This window comes from Limulus polyphemus, unplaced genomic scaffold, assembly GCF_000517525.1.
Source record: "Limulus polyphemus unplaced genomic scaffold, Limulus_polyphemus-2.1.2 Scaffold1184, whole genome shotgun sequence".
In the NCBI taxonomy this organism is placed as follows: domain Eukaryota; kingdom Metazoa; phylum Arthropoda; class Merostomata; order Xiphosura; family Limulidae; genus Limulus; species Limulus polyphemus.
Genome location: NW_013666794.1, coordinates 66,559 through 89,445, shown reverse-complemented (window position 1 = coordinate 89,445; position 22,887 = coordinate 66,559). Strand labels below are relative to the sequence as shown.

At 33.4% G+C, this 22,887-nt stretch overlaps 1 protein-coding gene across 9 annotated transcripts in view; it reads left to right on the top strand.

The window, feature by feature from the left end:
- LOC106462501 (RIMS-binding protein 2-like) overlaps nucleotides 1–22,887 on the top strand; it is a 179,356-nt gene that overhangs the window by 146,492 nt on the left and 9,977 nt on the right. For 7 of the 9 annotated variants that reach the window (XM_022389779.1, XM_022389783.1, XM_022389780.1 and 4 more), the window contains 12 exons: nucleotides 1,876–2,016; nucleotides 2,776–2,874; nucleotides 4,011–4,198; nucleotides 9,714–9,795; nucleotides 10,953–11,114; nucleotides 12,443–12,574; nucleotides 15,439–15,615; nucleotides 16,351–16,496; nucleotides 17,358–17,510; nucleotides 19,660–19,737; nucleotides 20,028–20,331; nucleotides 21,806–22,218. In XM_022389779.1, the coding sequence (XP_022245487.1) occupies nucleotides 1,876–2,016; nucleotides 2,776–2,874; nucleotides 4,011–4,198; nucleotides 9,714–9,795; nucleotides 10,953–11,114; nucleotides 12,443–12,574; nucleotides 15,439–15,615; nucleotides 16,351–16,496; nucleotides 17,358–17,510; nucleotides 19,660–19,737; nucleotides 20,028–20,331; nucleotides 21,806–22,218 (2,075 nt within the window). The remainder of the gene's footprint in view (nucleotides 1–1,875; nucleotides 2,017–2,775; nucleotides 2,875–4,010; nucleotides 4,199–9,713; nucleotides 9,796–10,952; nucleotides 11,115–12,442; nucleotides 12,575–15,438; nucleotides 15,616–16,350; nucleotides 16,497–17,357; nucleotides 17,511–19,659; nucleotides 19,738–20,027; nucleotides 20,332–21,805; nucleotides 22,219–22,887) is intronic. The other 2 variants (XM_022389782.1, XM_022389785.1) reach the window with 2 other exon arrangements.

Below are 22,887 nucleotides of genomic sequence, written 5' to 3'. Positions count from 1 at the left end.
TCACAAACTTTTGTTGTCATATAGGTCTATACTTTAGTAAGATGGGTAACAAATGTAACTGCTAGATGCACATGGCTCTTTCAATTTAAGTTTTATGCAAGTGTAAAATTTATTTATTTTTTAGAAGCGACAGTTTATCACAGGTTTGTTTATATAACTGTGTACAAATCATAAAATGTGTAGTTCAAGTGTTGTGAATTGGTGCTTGTTGTATTATTACATCATGTTACTAGAACCTTCTAAGTTTTTCTTCTTGTTTGGATTGAGCATTATTGCATCATAATATCTAGTAGTGTATAGAAAGTTCTAGGCTTCGGATGGGTTATAAAAACGCACACAAAATGTAGTTTGAGTAATATAGTTAGTTAGATATAATAGATAGATCTAAACTGCATGATTGTGAGTTTAGCCATAAAGAGTGTATAGTTGCAATTTTTAAAGTAAAATTATCACATACTGTATTGTAGTAACAGAGTACAGAAGAAATAATTTGTCTTGTCAGTTGTGTTCTAACCGAACCTACTTGTGTGAATTTTGACAAAAAGAGATAAATTATTTAAAGGTTTGGATACAACTGTGGTAACCAACAGTGTTATGTAAGTGAAATTATCACGGATTGTATTGTAATAACAGATCAAAGAAAAATAATTTGTCTTGTTAATTGTGCTCTAAGGTAACTGAATCAGCCTGTGTGGACTTTGACAAAAAGGTATAATTATTTAAAGCTCTGAATACAACTGTGGAACAAACATTTGTATATACATTTGACTTATTTTATATATTATTTTATAACAAATGGACTGTGTTACTGTTTGTTTATTGTTGCAATTTATTGCCAAAAAGTCACAGACACCTACAGCAAAGAATCCAGCTCATCCATACATATAAAAACTTGACAGTAATAAACACTGGGTTTAAGTGGAAAATTTTGCACAGTGTATTTTTGTTTAACCTGTGAACTTTATGAATAGTACTAATACATATAGGCTATGTAGCATTAAGTAAAGCACCCAATTCAGTTGTTTTGGGAATCCATTTCTCCTGACATCATTAACAGTTAGGTATTATAATAATTTTCCCATGTTGTTTTTAATCCTCAATCCACCAATTGGGACAGGTGTTATTAAATGCACTTAATATGACCATAGATAGTTATTTATGGTATAATTAATTATGAAAACTAGGAACTAACCAGAAAATAGCTAGTAAATAAGAACATGTAAAATTGACTCTGAAAAGTAACAACCAGTCAAAACATTGATAGTCAATAGGAACATGTATCATTAACCATTAACACTAATGATAAACTAGTGGACTTACAGTACATAGGGACATATATAATTGTGAAAATTAATGACCAGTCATTGAATAGACAGTACATAGTGGCATATATAATTATCTTCAAAAGCTAATAACCAATCAAAAGATAGATAACAGAAAGGGGAATGTATACTTAACTGGGAAAATTAATAACCAATTAGAGGGTAGATAGTAGGTAGGTACAGGTATAATTATAAACAAAAACTAATTAAAAAAGAGGTTATGAAATCTAGACAGAGCCAGCTCAGACTTGAAGGTTAACATTTGTATAATTAAGTGTAATGATATCCACTCATGAGACTGTTTTATTTGTCTAGATAATACAGAAAAGGCCTGTTATTAAAAATTTTATAATTATAAATTTGAATGTAAATTTTGATATACAATATATACAATAGGAGTGACTATTATCTCAGTAAAAGATTTTTTAAATAAATGAGAATTTTAGTGATACAGCTGCCATATTTCTATTGAACAATCCCTGATCAAGAATCATAAGGAAGTAATCTGGTCTAAAAAATCTTTTTGAAATATTTTTCTGGTCTTCAATATTAGATGAAAATCTGTTTGACTTCCAAGCAACAGTGCTGTATGGAAACAGGGATCCAGATGACAGCAGTGCTAGTTATGCTCATGGTACGGACTATGACTTTAGTGGTTCAAGTGGGCCAGAAGAAATGTACTCTCTGCCAGCTGGTATGTTGCTAACTTACTGTTGATACAAGCAGCTGTTGTTTTTCATAAATAAACTGTACAAAGGTTAATGAAAGACAATAAATTTGATGTACAAAAGGATCCTACGTTTTTTAATACTTATTACAATTTGAAGACTTATTGCTATGCAGGTTTTAACCATCATGAATACTCATCCTGTACAGGTCTCAGTCTTAATGAAGAACAATTAATGAACTTGGAGAATGAAACTACACACCAGCTAATCTATTGATTTCAAACAGTGGTTTACAACTAGGATTAATGACTAGTTGTAGAGTTATGATCTGAGAATGAAATTTATGATAACTATTGATTTTAAACAGTGCTTACATCTACAGAGGGTTGAGTACAGTATATTAAAATGATTTTGGAACCTCACTGCATTGTTACAGTTCATGTCATTATGTCTGGAGTAATGCTTTATCTGACAACCATGCATCTTGACAACAGCTCTTTAGTGTACTTTTCACTGAAAAGGGCTCTGGTATAACGAGTAAACCACTCTTCCCTGTAAGTTTTTCATAATAAATCTAGTGTATGAGGACAATAGTTTTCTTGTGCCCATTTCAATAGTCTTGATGATACAGAAAACTTAACACAAACTACTCTACTGATTCCAAATAGTGCTTAGCATCTAGGAGTAATGATTGGTTTTAGTATAGTCATTTGAGATTAATTTTACAGCTTTCTTGTTTTTTATTGAATAAGGAATACCTTAGCATTTGTAATTTCTAATTTTAGAGGATTATCATCGTATGAATGACTACATTGATCTGAAGGATATAGAAGAAGTTGATGAGGATGATCTTTCTGATGTTGAACGAGAAATGGATGGTCCAGGTGAACACAGCTTCTCAAGCACTGTAATAATTTTTTGAATAAAAATGAAGGAAAACTCAGGTGTTTGAGAGCAACCAAGTTTCTCTAAGACATAAAAATTGTGATGATTTCAATAACAGTGTTAATTGTATAAAATATTATTATTGTGGATGTTGCTCATTGCTCTTGAACTATTTAGAAAATATTATTCTCATGAATCAGAAACTTAACTTGACATATGTTTCAATCATTTGTTTTAGTTATAGATAACTGAGCTATTGGATGATTTTGAGTGATTTTCTGTTATATTTTGTAGTTTGTCATAGGAACAGGTGATTATAAGGGTATTGTTAAAATATGGGGATTATTTGGCTAGCCATGCATATTGTAAAGAATATTAAAAGACTTGAAACACATCTACTGATTAACTGAAGTTATTAAATGATTTTTAAAGAGATCAATTTTAGAATGTGCAATATTTTTTAAGAACATTAACAAATTATTAAAAGCATTGTGCTTTTGTTAAAACATTTCTGAATATCAAAAGTAGAAGATGGAGTTATATGCATGCTGCGCAACTATTTTTGTAACAAGAAAGAAACTTTTATAAGCTACAAGGCTCGAGTAAATCATGGGAAAAGGTGATTTATTGTGAAAAAACCAGTGGCTATATTTTTCACCCTCAAATATCTCAAATTTCACTTTTCTAGGTTGTAGCTATAAAGATGCTTTTTAAATCATTTATAGGTTCACAATGATAGTAAAATAGACTATTTTATTAAGTTATACACGTGTTTAGTGTGAGGAAAGAATCCTTCAAAATTTTGACCTCTAGTTAATACTTGAAAAATACTCCCAAATGGATGTACTATAAAAGAAATTGACAAAATAGATAATGGTTAGGCTTAACTCATATACAGAAATCATTTCTACAGTGAAGCTTTTCTTTGTTGATAAGTTTTGTTGTTTATAAACCTTTTCCTTTTATTCATACTTTGTCTCCATATCTCCATATTGCTTGAATATGTGAACTATGTGTGTGTATTATTTAAGTTAAAAATAATTTTTTATTTTACCTTTATCTCATATATTCTATGAATCTTTTCTAACCTGAAGTTAGCAACTATCTGGTTGTTCAAAAATGCTTTGTGTTACAGTTCCCCCTCCTCAAAGGCTGATTTTGGAAAGGCAGTTGAACAAGAGTATCTTAATTGGTTGGCTTCCACCAGAGGGTGCTAAAGGAAATATAAAAATGTACCATGTTTATGTAGATGGTATATTGAAAGCCATGATAAATAGTTCTGAAAGAACTCGTGCTTTAGTTGAGGGTGTGGATTCCTCACAGGTCAGTTAGTACTTTGTCTTTCAGTATATATCTAATACAATATTTTTTCAGGTCAGTTTTTTTTCTTACTCAATGATAATAACTTGTATATAAAACTATTCAAAGCAGCATCAGGTTCAAAATATCATATCTTTTTATTTATGTTTTTGATTTTGATAGGGTGGTGCACTTTTGCAGCTTTAGTACTGCTCTTCAGCCAACCTAATTAAATACAATACATAATATATTAAATACATAACTTTTGATAAAATTGAAAAATATCTATATATAAGCACATATATCCCAGTAAAAATAGTTTAAAAATTTATGTAAATAATATTGATAATAATATTATTAAAATCCATAAGCAATAACTGTTTGTAAATGAAATATAACTATTTATAACAAAGTAAACAGTTCAAGTTTTTAGGTTGTCTATAAGCTACAATAACATTAATATTCATTACAACTCTATTTTTTTGTATTGCAAAATGTAAAGGAGGCAATAAAACTTTTAACCCTGGAGTATATATATAGTGATGATTGGTAACATTTCTGACTGATCATTAGCTTTAGATCCATATAATTTGACTCAAAATACAGTTGTCAATGATGCCCTCTGGATTATTCTATTTAATAAAAATACATTTAATTCATTTGATCTAATATTTCTTTTTTCTTTATTGTTAACAATCTGTCTATGTTGGTTATTTCTAAGATCTAAATAAGCGTGGGAATTGGTCATTTTATAAAAAATATCGGTTTCTAAAGAGCCAGTGCCAGATATTTCAATTAATATATCCAAGAAATGTATAGATTTTGAAAACTTTTAAACAGTAAATTTAATGCTTGGATCTAAAATGAAATCAGTTTAAATCGTCATTCCAAATAATAAAACAATCATCAGTGTATTTGAACTGATACGGCATTACATAAGACGTAGCATGTGACATCATTCTTTGATCAATAATGATATACATCTCTTCTAAGAAGCTCATTACTAAAATAGCATAGGTAAGTGCCATTTCTATAGCCATGGTATTTCTTCTTACTTGATGTAAGAAATCATTATTACAGATAAAATAATTATTAGTCAGTATTAATTTCTGATACAATACCTTAACTCCTCACACACGATAGTTTTTCTTGACTTTTGCTGCCCTCTATATGGGCAATTTTCACTCGCCTCTAGCCTTGGTACTCCCACCTACCCTTACATAATTTCTCGTGGTGTAGCTGTGCTGTAGCATGCAACCCTCCACCAATGGTAGTGTGACACACATCCTCCTAGTGGAGCTGACTCCCTCTATATTGTAGAATATTATCATCACTTCTCAAGTTGACATTCCAGTGCGCAGTTGTGCTCAATTTTTGCTCTGTAGTTACAATTCTCACATGCACTTTTAGTTAATTCTAATGTGTTTGATAACTTGTAGTTTGCTGTCAGTTATTTGCTGATTATTTAGTATTTGTGGAATATTTTTCTTTTTCATTTTCACACAATTTTGCTACAATGCTTTCTGTTATGGTTCTGGCCACGACTGATCCACCACAACTTACTACATCTGTGGCTCCAGGCTCCACACTTTTTTGCGAAGGAGGTTTTGGCCATGGTGCATCATGAGTTGTTAACTACATGTAGCCCTTCTACGTTTCTGGAACCTCAGTTGGATCTCTCATTTCAGGTTGAATCTGGTACTGACAGTGAGGATTTGGACAGCCTTTGGTGCATCATCTTGTGCTATCCCTCTGGATTTTCTTCATCCTCATTTGGCTTTTTCATTCATGATTTCCCAGATATGTTACCTATCATCTCTCTTCCATCCACCTTCCTTCTGAGGCTATCCATTGTTCCACTAAAGAGTTTTCAGCAGATACACATACTATTCTCTTTTCCATGTTGGTGCACTTATCTTCTTCAGCCTTATCCCTTCATACATGTTCCTTTGTTAGTTGGATCTCCTTGGCATGGATGCCCTCTTGTCTCATGTGCACCTGCCTGCTTCCTATTTGGAAGTCCTCTATATGGCCCCTTTTTACAACAGTCTATTTTTGGGGATCTTCCTGATACTTTGGAGTCTTGGGTGGAAGCTGTACATCAGTACTCCTCCCATGTTTCTCATATTTCCCAAACCTCTTCTACCCCTCTCTTTGTGTCTCACCCCCTGCATCCTCTCCACTACAAGTGCCACATTCCTGGGTTTCTATGACAAGTAGCCAAATTTTCCACCATCGTGTTTTCTGACAGCAGTTTCATCAGTGACTATTTTGTGGGTTTTGGCACTGTGGGGGCACAGTTAGTCAGATTTGTTCACCTATGGTGCCCATTCACTGCAGATCCCTGTTTCTTTAGATTCTAACAGAAGGACTATTCCTTTAATCCCCCCCCCCTTCCCCTTGGGATTCCATTTCATACCAGTGTCTCTCAAAGGCTGTTCACAATATTTTACACAAGGATGTTATTGAACAAGTATTTCACACTTTTCTATGGTTTTATTCCCAGTTGTTTGTGATTCCCAAGAAACTGATAATTGATGTTCTGTCATTGATCTCTCCAACCTCAACCACTTCATCATCCTCTTGTAGTTCGTCATTGAGTTGTCCTCATCCTTCGTTGGTCATTCACTCCAGGTCTTTGGATGACCAAGGTCGATATCTCGGAGCCTTACTTTCATATCCTCATCTCTCCTGCATACAGACATTACCTTTGGTTTGTTTATGGGGATCGAGTGTTTCAGTTCTGCTCTCTACCTTTTCGGTCTGCCATCAATGCCATATGTCATCTGTTGTTTGGTCAAACCCTTTGCCCACCATCTTCGTATGGTTGATAGGCTCCTTTTAGCTCCATCTCAACAAGCCTCTCACTAACATACCCATTTCGTTGTACATGAGGCAGTCCTCACATTCACTATCTTATCCATTTGGGGGTATTTTTCAATAACTACCTCAGCAGTTCCCAGCCTTCTCTTCAGAGGACAATGGAGCTTTTGGTTTCTAAAGCCAAGTCCTTTCCTTCTCTACCTGCATGTGAGGTTCTATGTCCTTTGGGGACCTGGGTTTCCATGGATACCCTCATAACCTGGGGTTGTGCACACATGCATTGTCTTCAGTGGGTGTTGCATGATCAACAGAATCTCATTTGGGATCCCTTGGACTCTACCATCCTCCTCCCCTTTTCCCTATGAGTCAATTTTTCCTGATGGCTTGACAGAGATAACACCTTGGCTGGCGTTTTTCTACCTCCTTCCTGTTCTGATTTGCATCTTTTTACAGATGCTTCTCTTAAAAGGTGAGAAATATATCTGGATTCTTATGAGATCTCCAGTTATTGAACGATGGTTGAATCTTCCCTCCACATCAACTTTTTGGAACTTCTTGTAGTTTGTTGAGCATTGTATTATTTCCTACACCTTTAGTAAGGGGCTATTAGGTCGTAACCCATTCCAACAATTTCACTGGTATCTCTTACATCAATTGATAAGGGAGCATCCATTACTGTTCAATTTGCTTTTAAATGTTGGATCTCCTTTTTTGGGCCCAGTTTCAACAAGTTTGTGCTCTTGCTTGTCACATCCCCAGGTGCTCTAGATCTTGTAATGGATTGGTTGTCATATCTTCACAAGATTCTACCTATGGAGTGGTCTCTTGCTCCTTCAGCATTTCGATCGTTATGCTTCCTGTTTAATACTCCTCTCTTAGTTGCTTTTGCCACCAATCTCAGTACCAAACTTCCCCTCTTCTGATTTCCTGTTCCACATCCTTTGACTTTGGCAATGGATGCCTTCAGTCAGGATTGGACCAATCTTTACGTTTAGACTTATCCTCCTATCTATCTCCTTTCTTGTGTTCTCTCCCTTATCAAAGCCATGCCATGTTAATCTCTCCATTCTGGCCTGCTTAGTCATAATTTCTGATCCTCAACCTCCTTCAATCATCCCCTCTCATATTTCATCTGATTTCCCAACCCCTTCTATGTCAACTCAATCTGCCATATTTCATCCAACTATCACCACAATCCAGCTTCATGTGTGGATTTTGTCTGGTCCCTTGCAAGACAATCCCGACTCCTCTCAATGAGGGTAGCCTCCCTTCTTCTTTAAATGTTTCCAAGAGGAAATGGTGCATTTTCTGGAGTTGGTCTTTGTGCCTTAGTTTCTCACCTTCCCAACCTAATGTATCCCACCTTTCCAATTTCTTTAGTTAGCTCTTCGAGAATGGTTTATCACTTTCCACCATTGTTGCATTTTTTCTCTCTCCTGTTTTGCTCCTTTTGCCTGATTCATCCACCCTGTCTGAGTCCTCTACCTGATTGGAATCTTGTTGTTGTCCTTCATGCTCTTACCCTTCCTCCCTTTGAACTTTTGACCACTTGCTCATTGTACCACTTCTCCTTCAAAATGTGTTTCTTACTCATCATCCCATGTGGTCATCGTAAGTCAGATATCTTCACTATCGATGTCTTCTATTTTCCTCTTATCTATGTCCTTCTTTACCTGGATTGTAGTTTTTCCCCAAGACATCAGTGGTGCATGAAGGGGACATCACCTTCACTCTTATTTCCCTCTCCTCCATTTCTTGTTTCCCATTCTGATCCTTTGTCCATTACATGCCCTGCTTTGTTATGTCAACCACACTGCTTCCTTCCATGGATCCCATTCCCATCTTTTTATACCCTGGAATACTTCCTCTACCCATGATCTTTCTCGTATCACCCTTACTGGATGGATTCATCAGCTTATTCGTCTTACTTATGGGTTGTTATCCAAGGATTCTTATCGCATTTTCCAAGTTTCATCCCTCACCAGAGATGTAATCTCACCTTTTACCTGGCTACCTACTTCCTTCATCCATTAGAAGAGATTGTACAAGTTGGCATGTGGACCATGCCTCACACATTTATAGCCCAATATCTGCATCATTTGGTTGTCTCCTCTTCATCTGGCTATCATTTACCATCCATCACCATTCTTCATACATCATTTTGAATCTGAAATTTAAGTTCTTCCTTTTATTTCTTCCTTTTCCAGTGGCCTTTTCTCATTTCCTGGATCCTCTCTGTGTTAAGTGATGCCTGATTAGGTATACTTAAATGTAAATCTGCATCATGCAGAAAAGATGGGGTGTTCCACAAGACTGCTGGAGGTTGCCTTGCAATATCTTACTTCATAAATAAGGCTCGCACCAGACCATACCAACTCATGGACTATCATGAGTAAAGGTTCGATGTATGTTGGGTGCAGATTAAGTTACAGTATACTCTCAAAAAAGTGGGGGTGGCCGTGATCAATTTATAAAAAATAAAATTAGTGTTGAATGTAATCTTTAATAGGTTTGTCTCGGTGGAATATGTACGTAAAAATGTGTACAAATGAAGTCCCATACTGACTAGTTCATTCTAGAGACTATTAATACCATTACCATTGTGAACACAAACTTAAAGAATTGTGATATTTGTTATTTTACCAGCTTGCATTTAGTTACATTTGAGAACTACAATGGAGTCTCTTTTAAGTGTCTTCCACAACTTTTTTTTCAGCCCCATAGGATTAGTGTTCAGTCTGTCACATCAATGGGTCATCATTCTCGAGATGCAGCCTGTACCATAACAATTGGTAAAGGTTAGTGAATGTTATACTTTGCATATGAAAGAAAATGTTAAAAAATTGGACCAAAAATACATTTGACGTATTTGAAAACTTAGAATTGTGTATTTCAGTAAAATGTTTCTTCTGTATGTACATTGTGTGAAATCACTGCAGTCACTTGTAAAATTAGAATAGTGGTTCTCTATAGTTCAGTGGGATTTTGTTTGATATATGAAGTACTATTTATACAGTTTTAAAGTCAGATATATTTTCAGAGTACACTAGTTAAGTAACATTCATTGGAACAAGTAATAGTTTCTTAGTTTTTTCAGGTAATTACATATATTTGTAATTTGCACTATACACATGTAAAATATACAACACACAGTCTATTTACATTTGGCCTGGCATGACCAGGTGGTTAGGGTGATCGACTCGCAATCTGTGGGTTTCGAATTCAAATTCCCGTCCCATCAAACATGCTTACCCTTTCAGCCATGAGAGCATTATAATGTTACAGTCAATCCCACTATTCGTTGGTAAAAGAGTAGCCCAAGGATTGGCGGTTGGTTGTGATGATTAGCTGCCCTCCCTCTAGCCTTTCACTGCTAAATTAGGGACAGCTAGTGCAGATAACCCTCGTGTAGCTTTGCGTCAAATTCAAGTGAACCAAACTATTTACATTACAATGTAGAAATTTATGATGTAGTATATATTCATTTGTCATTAAACCTTTGTGATTAATGAACCCCCCCCCCGACACCCCCACCACACACACACACACTGCAAAGCATATATTGATTTGCCCCTGTCCATCCATCCCAAGTTTGTGAAGAAGATATCTCTAGATTGAATGAATGTACATTGACCAAACTTATACATCAGGTACTACATACAGAGTTCTGATTCTAATTAATTTTGAAGGTCATGGGTCAAAAGGTTGTTGTACATAGCAAATATGCCCCAATTTTGTGGACAAGTATTACATCATCCTATATAGGGGACTTAAACATAGAGTATAACATTAGTGGGAGCAAAGGTTTTTTAATACAATGTGCACTTGTTTTCTATTTAATTTGTCACAGTCTTTCAATTGAAATGTTAGTATACTATAAGCTTTACTCTAAAAAAAAATATTTATATGTGCATTAGCTTCTACTTTAAAACATTTTTTATTTCTTCCTCTCTAGATATTCCATTGGCTCCAAGCTGCATCAAGGCTTCTAATGTAACCTCCACCTCAGCAGTGATTAGTTGGTTACCTAGCAACAGTAACTTCAACCATGCAATAGCAGTGAATAATGTTGAGATACAAGTGGTAAAACCAGGAATATTTAGACACAATATCACAGGTTTACATGAGACTTCTTTTGTCTAAGAATGTTTAAAAATGACTGTTAAAAATTTTACACATTCAAGTTATAATCACAATTTTGTTGAACCAATATGCCAAGGTCCAGTTTACTTCGAAAATACATTTCAAAAGGTCTCAATATTCAGTTACGCAGAAATTTTGAAAATGTAGTTGTTTTGTCTCTTTTTTTTTTTTTGGCTACCTTAAAGGTATTATATCTTTTGAAGTTTTTGCTTAAGTCTGTAAAACAATTACTTAAATACTATTTTTTTAGGAAAGATTTAGTCAATATATCAATGGAAACCAGTGGTTTTGCATTAGTTGTCATGGGATGCATTGCCTTAGTTAGGAAATCATCAATGTAGGTATCAGTTACTTGAAGTACAAAGGTGTACCATAATAATAATAAAGAGAGAAGTTTTGATTTTAGAAAAACAGTCTATAAATTTGGATTTACCCTACCAAACCTAATTTTTAAGATTTAGCACACTTTAATTTGTAATTAATCATACGTAGCTTGGTCGTCTAAAACAAGAGTCATACCTGAAGCTATTGATGTCTCTCATTCTAATATTAACCATTGGTATAAGTAGATGGCTTAGTGGTACACTAATTTTGTCTTTTTCACTAAAGATTATTAGAAAAGGCTTCATAAAAGGTTCAAGTATAAGATTGAATTACAGTATACTCTCAAAAGATGAGGGTGGATGGGGTCAGTCTTTGTTTAAAAAGTGTGGATGGTTGTGATCAGTTTATAAAAAAAAACTAGCACTGAATGTAATCTTTAATAGGTTTGTCAGTAAAATATGTACATAATTGATATTAACTTCCATTTTGAGCAAGCCACCTACTTAATATATTTGATTGCTTCTAAGAAAGAAGAACTGCATAAACATGAAGTTACTCTTATTTATCCTGGAGTGGATTGTGCAACCATAGCTCAACAGGAGAAGGCTACATTAGTAATTACTGTTTTGATAAGTGTAAATATTGAAAAATGAACACAATAAAGATCAGGAAACTGTGTATCCAGATCTGTCAAGTATGTTCCTAACTATGACATTATACCCAGTTTGGGAATAAATGTGTCCTGATCTCTCTAGGTAAGATTTGGGACTTATCAAAGACAACAGATTCTGTGAATGTAGAAGAAATAGACTAAAGAAAAAGTGTTTACAAGTACTTTAGCTTTACTAGAATATTAAAAAAATCAAGATCTTCTTTATGTGATGTTTTTAAGTTACAGATTTATATATATAATTCACACACGCACACTGAAATGGTTAAACTGAATGTACTTTAAGGTGATTTTTCGTCATTCTGCAGGTCTTGTACCCAACACACAGTACAAAGTATCAATCCGTGCCAAGCCAGGAAAATTGCTGTACAATGCAAAGAGAAACCCTAAAAAATTAGATATGCTGACAATGTTTGTTGAATTTCGAACACTTCCAAAAGGTATTTATAAGTGTAAAGTGAGGTGAAAAAAAATACATTTTAAGATGTTATTGTAATTTATGTTGTTGTTTTTTAATTAAGATGTTTGTATTCTTGCTTAACCAGAGGAAGTTTTTGATGTGATGGGCATGACTTAATAATTAGAAACCTCTTGAAAGATTAGAAATTACTTGAACAGTATAAAAACATGAGTTAGGCTATAATACATTGATTAGTGTGTCTATTACAATGATTGACTAATTATTTATTCAGCAAATTTGTTAATCACTTGATCTATTTCTCAAAGCTGGTTAATTACCTTCATCCTGCAAGGGTATTGCAATCGGGTCCATATGTGTCTGTGTTTCTGCATGCATTTCTCAAACTAATAGACTGATGTACACGAAAATTTTACACAAGATAGTAAGTCAGTATGGAACAGTATTCCCCAAATTTGATCTGGATTCTGGATCACTTTGAAGAATTTCTTATAATGGGGAGATAGAGCATTTTCACAGTTTTCGGTTAATAATTCTGTAAATTATGACCGGAGTTGGTCACATTAAGGTTGAGGCTCCTCATCACACTACAAAAAATGATCCATGTCATTGATCATTCTAGATCTGAGAAGGATCTTCTGAGTTTTTTAAAGTGAAATTTTACATTATCCAATATAAATGCTTGCAATCTCAAATAGGAGAGGTGAGACGAGGGTTTGCAATCTCTTTGATTGTTCAGTTTCAAAGCACCCCAATGTCTCAAGATAGACTTAGGCAATTTTTGTTTTAATAAATAATTAACCGTCTTTACTTGGGAAAATGACAAATAATGTTTTGAGGTTAGCATAGAACTCAAAATTCCTCTTGTGGCTCACCAATATAAGCTTAATTTTATAGTACTAAAATTCAGGGTTTGATTTCTGTTGTGATATACAAACAAACAAAAAAAACAACCTAAAACATTCTTCAGCATAAGAAGAATAACTAGAAGATAGCCACAAATACTGCCAACATTTTGGAATAACATTATTGAACAAACCAGGTTTTGCTATGTTGTTTACTACTAGTTTCTTGCTAATTTGAACATCTTTGATAGTGGAAACTATGGTCTTTGACGAAATAAAATACATTTAAAAGCACATACACTATTAAAGTAATTGAATGATTTATGAACCTTTTTTTTAGCTTTCTTTATCCAATTCTTGAACATCAATAGCAGCCAGTGATCTCAAAAGGATCTAGTGAAACTGCAAAAAAGCATCTTGTGACATTTTTCATAATGCCTCACAGAAACTATTTTTCTCAGATTTTTTTTTCTTATCCCTTTAATTAGCTTGAATTTTTACATATTTTGTAAGGTCAGAAATGTGTTTGGTTTGATATTTATAAGTTCGGGTGTGAAATGGGGAGGCACAAAAATCTTCGTAATCTTGGTAACTGTGACATTATGTTTTTACAGATAGACAGAGTAATTTTCACAATAACAATTCATTCAAGTCCACTCAAGCAAACAGGTTCAAAACCTTCCTGGGCAGTGATTTGTGGGAGAGAAGAGATCTTTTTATGTGTTTATGGTTTGAAGTTCAGTGATATATGATGCACAAGAGTAATTTCTAGTAATTTTGACCGCAACTGCAGTGAAAAAAAAAATACATGCTCCGAACTAAAATCACTTCTTCTGAGCAACGAATATCCACCTTTTTACATCGAACAAATTTTCAAGAACTATGACGTTCAAAAATCATCATCACACTTCCAGCATTAGAAAACACAGATAAACAAGGAGGAAAAAAAATGCTTTTCCAAAGATAACACAAAAAAGGTTATTTTTATAACACCTCTAATTGACAAAGTTATCTCTAAGAAAATGAAAACTATAATCAGGAAATCTGAGCTGCCAATTGAAGTTATAGAATGGCCAGGGTCCAACCCTAAAAAACCAAATTTCAAAATCTCAGTATACTGCCCTACAATGGAATAAAGCCAACTGTCTTACAAAAACGTGTTTGCAATCTAAAGATAAATGTCTTGTCTCCAATGTTGTTTACCAGCTTACATGTAACATCTGCCATCATATGTACATAGGAGAAACCGGAAGAACCCTACACACAAGGATAGGAGCACATATTGGCTCTCTTTATAAACAACAACATGAAAGAAGATCAGTTGCAGATCATTTTAACTAACAGACAAGAAGTACTTGACTTGAGACCAACATTCTCCATACAAATCCTCACCAAAGCCACCAGGTACACTGACAGAAAATTCAAAGAAGCTCTCCTCATCGAACAACTATGACCACAGATGAATAGGGACAAAGGATGGCACCTATAATTATAATTATTTTATTTTTTATCCTATCTTTTTGTTATTTCACTCTGTAACCTTGATAGAACTTTTATTTACTACAGGTAGCAGTTAATTATTTCAACAATACTTTTCTTTCAACAATAAGCTTTACTACATAATATGTCAAAAGCATGCTGCACAAATGCACGTTATAAATTCAAAATAATTTATTATTTAAAACATCTGAAGCTTTGTACTGTCAGTTTTGGTTTGTTTTAGTGAATGCTCCTGTAGAAGCTGTAAAGCAAAAGGTTGAGTGTCTGATTAAATAAGAACAACATTTTGGTGTTATAAGGTTATTTATTTCTAGTATTAACTGTAATAATGTATCAAAAATCCCAATATTATGTCTATATATATACACACACACACAAATTTATATATATCTTGAAATATCTAATCACATACCTAAAAATTTGTGGTATTATCTAGGAAATCTGAATGTTGAAGATATAATGTGGAAATATATTTTTTGTGTAGAATTCTTCAAACTTTGTGTTCTATGTGAAAATAAGATTCATATGTTTCTTTTATTAGGGCTTCCTGATCCACCAGTGGACATACAAGTCGAAGCAGGGCCTCAGGATGGCACACTGTTGGTTACTTGGCTGCCAGTCACTATCAATCCCACCGGGACATCTAATGGGGTACCTGTTACTGGTTATGCCATTTTTGCTGCTGGAAAGAAAGTAGCAGAAGTCTATAGTCCTACAGGTTGGTAGTACATCTGTGTATGAAGAGGTTTATAATCTAAATTTCTTTTTTAAATGTGTATATGAGCAAGAGCAACTATACCAATCCTGGATTTTCCCAGAAAATTAATTTTATTTTTAGGATGCATACTCAAGGGTGGCTTTCCAGAAATTAGTTTAACATTGAACATAATTTACACTTAATTTAGGGATTGAAAAATGGGCTGTGTGGGCTGCATATAGCACTTGTACTTTTTGCAGCACAGACCTTACATCCACACGTTTAAAATTTCTTTCTGATAGTAAGTATATTTAATTTTGTAGTTGCAGTCGTTCACATCTTCATAAAAACTCCTGTTTTCTGTATAAGTCATGTTTATGTGGAAAAAGTAATCATGATATGTAACATTTAAGGACAACAAGGGACCATTTGGTCCATCTAGCCCATCCTATGCATTAAATTAAACTAAACACTAAAAAACTCAAAGTTAGTCTTTATCATTCAAATATTTATCAAGCTATCTGTTAAACTTCCTTAAATGAACTGCATCTACCATATCTGAAGACAATCCATTCAAAAGGCCAACTACCCTGCTAGAAAGATGAAACTCTCTTAGCACGAGAAGACTCCTACTGTGACAAAATTTATATTTGTGTCCCTTAGTTTTACCATTCTCACCATTATATACAAAAACAGTACAAGTGTTATGTGGCTGTTTGGCATATGTTAGCAATTACTCTCTTTTCTTACTGATAGGAGACCATGCTTTGTTACAAGTGAAAGATCTCTTTCCTCTTGCCAAGAAAACTGTGACAGTTAGAACGAAATCAGGAGATAGTTTGTCATCTGATTCGATGCCCTGTGTTATTCCAGAAGCTCTCATAAAGACCTCAGCTCATAAGGTAAGAGAAACAGTTTTTTGTTGTTGCTTAATGCATTGGGAAACATACAGAAATTTAAAAAATATGGTAATGGTTTGTCTTACCAAAAAGTATATCAAGTTTTGTAACGTATTATTATATTTTTATTATATAGATGATAAGACTAATCAAATTCTTCTAAACTGGCTGAACCTCGTGAGATATTATTGGGTTTACAGCCAAAAATATTGCTTGCAGTGAAGACACCCAACTTATGAAACAGTGCATTGTCATTTATAATTAATTGGTTGTACTCATTATGGGGTGGTATAAGTGACAAAAGAAAATGCAAAAAAGCAATTTAGCATATAAATATAATTTTAAACAACTAAACCATAAAGTAGTGACAGATTGTATTCTAGTAGGTGAAGTATCACCAGAAGGTAGAAATTAATAAAGCATCAAAGATAAGGAAATACTGTTGTTTTCCACACACTTCTATAGGCAAAGAAAGGAAAATAACTGTTGTGTTTTCTTTATAAAAGATACCTTATAGTAATAACATGAATAAAATATATATCAAGATGTGAATGGGTAAGACTAAATTTTTTGTAAAATTGTGTAATTTTCATCAAATTGTTAAAAAATAATCCATATTATTCACTCATTCCTTTTAAAGATTACGAAATGGTGGATTTTATACCAATATAAAGTTCTCAAGCTAAATGATTATTTCTGAATTGCAGATCTTGGTGATAAAACAAGTTGAGAGCTGTGAATGGTTATCAATAGTGTAAAAGATGTTTCTTGTATTGTCATTATGAATAAAATGAGGAATTTGGTGTGATTAATTAAGACTTGAATTTTCACAACTCTTCCTTTCCTATCTACTGGTTCATACAGAGCTCAGTTCCATACAGAAAACGAGCATCATTTGATGAGCTGGGCTCTGATTCTGGCTCTGAGTCGGACACGGAGCTTGCAGAACTGGTCAACCATGTGGCCCGCAGGTCTCAGGCTTTTGAATCAAACCAATTATCACCCGAAAGGTTTCAGGTAGCTTAGGAGATGCCAGTGTCTATGTCTTGTATTTTGTTATTTTGTGTGAAAATGGAATCCTTTCTTTCATTATTTGTCTAATGGGTATCAGGACATTAAGCATCAGTTAGTGATGTATTACCCAAAAGCCAACATATGGTTATCAGTGAGGACAGGGTCAGAGGTTACGTAAACTTTAAGAAGCAGTGACTGTTTTTATTGTATACAGTATATCATAATGAAACTATAAGGCTAGTCATCTCTCACTGTTCAGGATTAAAGCAGTGGTTTCCATTTTAACACAGAAGATTCTGGTTATTCAGTGTTGCTTGGACTCTGTTGTTTATGGAAGTGGCTACCTTCACAGTTGCTCTGTCTGTCACTTACTTTCCTAAATGTTGCATGGATAATCAGTCTTTCTAACTTTCTCACAAACTTTTTCATGAATTATTTGCTTGTTTTCCTTCATCACATGATTTTAACCATTACAACACTATACATCTACACATGCTTGTTAAGAAATATTTGACATTGTTTGGATACTTTCTCAATGTTTTTGACTATCTGCTTTTTTTATAGCTGAAACTGATTGTTGTTCACCTAAAAATCTTGCAACACTGTGTTTCTTTAAATTCAACAGTACCTTGCAAAACTATTACATGCTCTTTCAGAATTTTGTTTCCGCTAATCTGTGTGTGCAATTTAATGTTTGCTTTGAATGGAATACCTGTTTATCTTATGCATTTGTACACTAATTAATGATAGTTAAACTACTATAAACTCAGTATCAGTGAATAAACATATAAATATCTGTATGATTGAAAATTTCTTGTTTAGCTTTATATATATATGTATATATGTGTGTGTGTCTGCGTGTATAGACACACACACACACACACACACAGGGTTGTCCTAAAGAAAGCCCATTGTTCATTATCACTGATAATGTAAGAATAAGTGTATGTGCAAAGTAGTCAAAAATCCTTGGGTGACAGTAATGTCAATAGAATAAAATAAAAAAGGAGTTGAATTTGCCAGCTATGTTTGTTTGCAGTCATGGAATATCTAAGATCTCATTTATTCATGATAACTAAGTGCCATTTTATGATGCACATCTGATATAAAAGTCAAGTTCAAGAGCAGACTAAAATTATTTTTAAAAAAAATTTATGTCTCACAAACAGCATATGTGTCTATTTAATAGTATAGAAGAATTCACTTGTAGCATTCATGCTATTCATTCCTCAAATACCCATAATAATACAGGTTACTTGGTGGGTAAAAAGGCAGGATCAGCTGATACTTCATTTTGGCATACCCTGTATACATTTATCTACTCCTCAAAGATACACTTGGAGGGGAATGATTTAGACAATGTTATGATTATTTACAGCATGTGAATTAAGACTAAAACTTTGCCTGTGAAATATTGTCAAGTACTGTTTTACTTAATTATTTTAAGTAACTGATAAGTTAAAATGAACAAAAAAGCAAAGAATGATAGTTTGTTTATAAGTCATACTTAATTTTTGAGCAGAATAAAAGTTGCCGTAAGTTGTGGTTTCATCTGTTTGCCACACATTTGAACTTAATTAGAGTACAGAGTATTCAGCCAATTGCCAGTCTATCACTTGAAATGTTTAATTCTGACAAAGGTCAGAAATCAAATTCCAGATTAAGGAAGGGGTTACTAAACCCGTTTGGAGATGGTTGAAAGATCACAGAATGTTTGAACAGAATTATGAAATTCATGTTCTGAAGTCTGTTAACAGACTTTGGTTCTGTAAGCATTAGTAATTCTATCACATGAAATATGATTAACATTTTCACCTCTGTTTATTCAGGGTTGGAGCTTTTTCTGTACAGTTGTTTGAAATGTAGTTTGTTGCATAAATAGGGTAGACTATACATGGATACTTTAATAAAATTAATATTGCACCACAAAACTGAATATATATCATAAGTTTGGATTTATTTATTTTTGGCTAATTTATCTGTCTTGTTCAGAGTGAGTATATAGTGGTATATAGTTTCACAAGTTATTCCATTTAAAAACTTAATAGAATATACAATTTCCTAATTTTGAGTAACTTAGACTTCTGTTAATTGATGCCTGTATTAAATTTTTATTGCCGATATTTGTATAAAAAGATATTATTGATTGTAGGGTAGTGTAGATGAGTTTGGGCAATATGAGCTCTGTGATATACTAGAAGAAAGAGAAGAAAATGGATTTGAATACGAGGTAAGTAAACTTTTAGCTTGAGACAAGAAATGGAAGAGAGTCTGAGTAAGAAACGTGTGAACTCTGAATTTTCTTAAGGCATAGAAGTGGGTTCTATGTACGTTTGAAAATTTAATTATTGAGTAAAAATAACTGTTGTAAAAGTAATAACTTTCAGTATAAAGGTTAACTTTTAGATAGTTTGAATCACTCCAGTTTTATTTAAGCAAAGAGCAGATTTATTCATAGTTTTATTTATTATTAGATTTCAATACCTTTTTTAATATAAAATAATGGCTATTGCATTACAGCAATGCAGAAAAGACAGAACTAGATACTCCTCTCTGGGGAATGGGGATGTGAAATGGGAATGGACAAGAGATAACAGAGATCAAAACAGCCTTCGACATTCAGTGATCAGTAAAAATCAGCCACAGTCTGTAGACTCACCAACAACTGTCTGCAAGTATGTTACTCGATTTTGTGACAGAAAGATGAATCACTTAAGGGAAGGACATCAGAATTCTGCTGGGCAGTTAGTTATTGAACCTGATGATAACCTCAGTGATAGAGAAATTTACCCAACTCAAACTCGTATGACCATTCCCTCCATTGGTGTGTATATTTTAGAAACAAACTAATTTCCAGGTGTAATGTACTTGCCAAATTATTCTATAATAATCTAGTTGTATATTAAAGTCACTATGAGCTATAATATAACTTTCAGAGGTAGAGGTTGTTCTTTATTGTTGAAGACTGGTTTTTCCAGTGTGGATAGGTCAAATATACTTTACTGCTATGAAGCTATCATATAGTACATAAAAACAGTACATTAAGTAATGAAGAGGTTCTTTACATAGTTTCTATTAGATCTTATGTAACTGATTATTTTTTTCAAAAAATTTGTTGGAGTGAAATTCTTTAATATGTAAATTGTGTTTTGATAATTGTATAAATAAGTGTTATTTTTTGTCAAAACATTACACTCCTGAGGATGACGCAATAGTATACGTCAAAACATTTAGAGTGTATGAGATTGTTTTCCAGTTACATTGGGTTTTTTTATCCTGTACAGTAAGTTATTGTATTTTTGTAATTTGGAGACTGGAAACAATCTCATTTTTAAAGAATTGTGTATCAAATAATCGTTGTTTTTAAAAAATTTGAGTTTTTAAGATAACTGATTATGTCTAATTAAATATTTCATCTTTCTGACCTCTTAATTTTATTTGCTATGACCTCAGTAGTGATAAATACTCATAAGTTTGTATGTTCTTTTTTTTTTAAGTATATTATATGTTAACATGGGACAAAATGTTTATTTTCAGCAGTTTATTTGATTTGATTTGATGATATTTCAGCTGAAGATGATTCATATGTAAGAACTTGATGTGATTTTGGGTTTTTATGAAGGATTAAATGGATCAGTTATCTGTATGTTGATAAACCTGTACTTTTAATATTGCCAAGTATTTCATTCTTCTTCTGCTGTTGACTGTTTGTGTTATCACTTTGTCTATTCATCTACATATAAAGAGTGGTCTTTGCTTATGGGATTTTCTTATCTTTATCTTTATCTTACATTGATAAATAACTCACCTTACTAGTTGTCTTTAATGTCACTTTCATTAATTGTCTATTGATAAACAGCCCTGTATTTCTGTGTTGTCAAAAATTTCATTTCCTACTGACTAGGCTCTGATATTTATCCTTGCCCTGAGAGGGTATTGCAATTGGGTCCATGTGTGGGTGGCTGTGTTTCCACGTGCATATCTCAAAAATGAATAGATCAATGTACACAAAAATTTTAAACATAGTGGGATGACAGCTTGGCACAGTTCTCCACAAATCTGGATTCAGATTCTGGATCATTTTAAAGCATTTTTTATAATGGGAAGTGCAATGGAAAATAAACTATTAGGAACTATTATTACATTTTTTAAAATACTTAAATGATTCACTTTGAAAATATTTATAGTCCTTAAGAATTATTTAAAACAAAGTGATAAAATTTTTCTTATTGTTTTTCAGTAAATAAATTAAGGAGAAAGATAATAACTAGGGTAAAGATCCCCACCCTTTTTTTTAGAAATCACCAAAGTTAATGCCAGTGAAAGTCATAATTCCATGGAGAATTTTTCAGAGGAAGAATACGAGGCAGTCAGAAGCGAAGACAATGTTGCAAGCAAAAGTTACCTAAATAAGCTGTCAATGTCTAGGAAACAAGTTTACGGGATTGAGAAGAATGGGCCTTGCCCAGTTTCTCCCTCTCAGACACATCACCTGTCTAGAGAAGACCACAATTATTATGAATATGTGCCTCCTGTATCACACCTCAAGGATGGCATTAGCTACAGAGATCAATGTCAAGTGATAGAAGTAAACCATTCAGAAAACAGTGTCAGGTGGTTTGTTGCACTGTTTGACTACATCCCTCACACAATGTCTCCAAACCCTGATACCACTGAAGAACTTCCATTCCAGGAAGGGCAGCTAATAAAGGTAAATAGGACAAGTTAGTAACTGCATAATAAAATGGTGCATATAAACAATTATTTATGCATATTTTATTACACTTAAAAAAATTATACATACTTTTTTAGATGATATTTTGTTCCTCATATTTTCATGTAATCGAGACACATGGTAGTGTATTATGTAATCAAAACAACCTGCAGGACACACTATTATTAACAGAATTGATAGTTTAGCAATTTTCCACTATCTGTAGCTCAGACTGTGAAATCCAAAGTATCGCCTATTTTCAGTCTGAAATTTTTACTACAGCTTTATCTAAGCATAAAGGTGGACCATTTTTGACTTTTTATCATTCAGATTAAAGATGGCTGATTTAGAGCAGCAAAACTATAGGGTGAAAGCATGTGCAGATACATAAGTATTGGTTAGGGCAAGGAAACTAGATTAGCAGTTTCTAGGTCAAGTTTTCAAAAGAATCTTACAGGTGGACGGTTATTATTCATTGCCAACTTTTAAGCACAAATTTGCTAAACTTTATGAAATTCTCCTAATTGAAGAGTGTTTAACATCAAGTGACATTAGCTTAAGCAATTAGAATAAATAATGATATTTGATAAGGCTTTACTGAGAGCATGCGGGTGATGACAGGAAACTATTAATCTACTTTCCATGGCGTTACTATAAAGGAAGTTA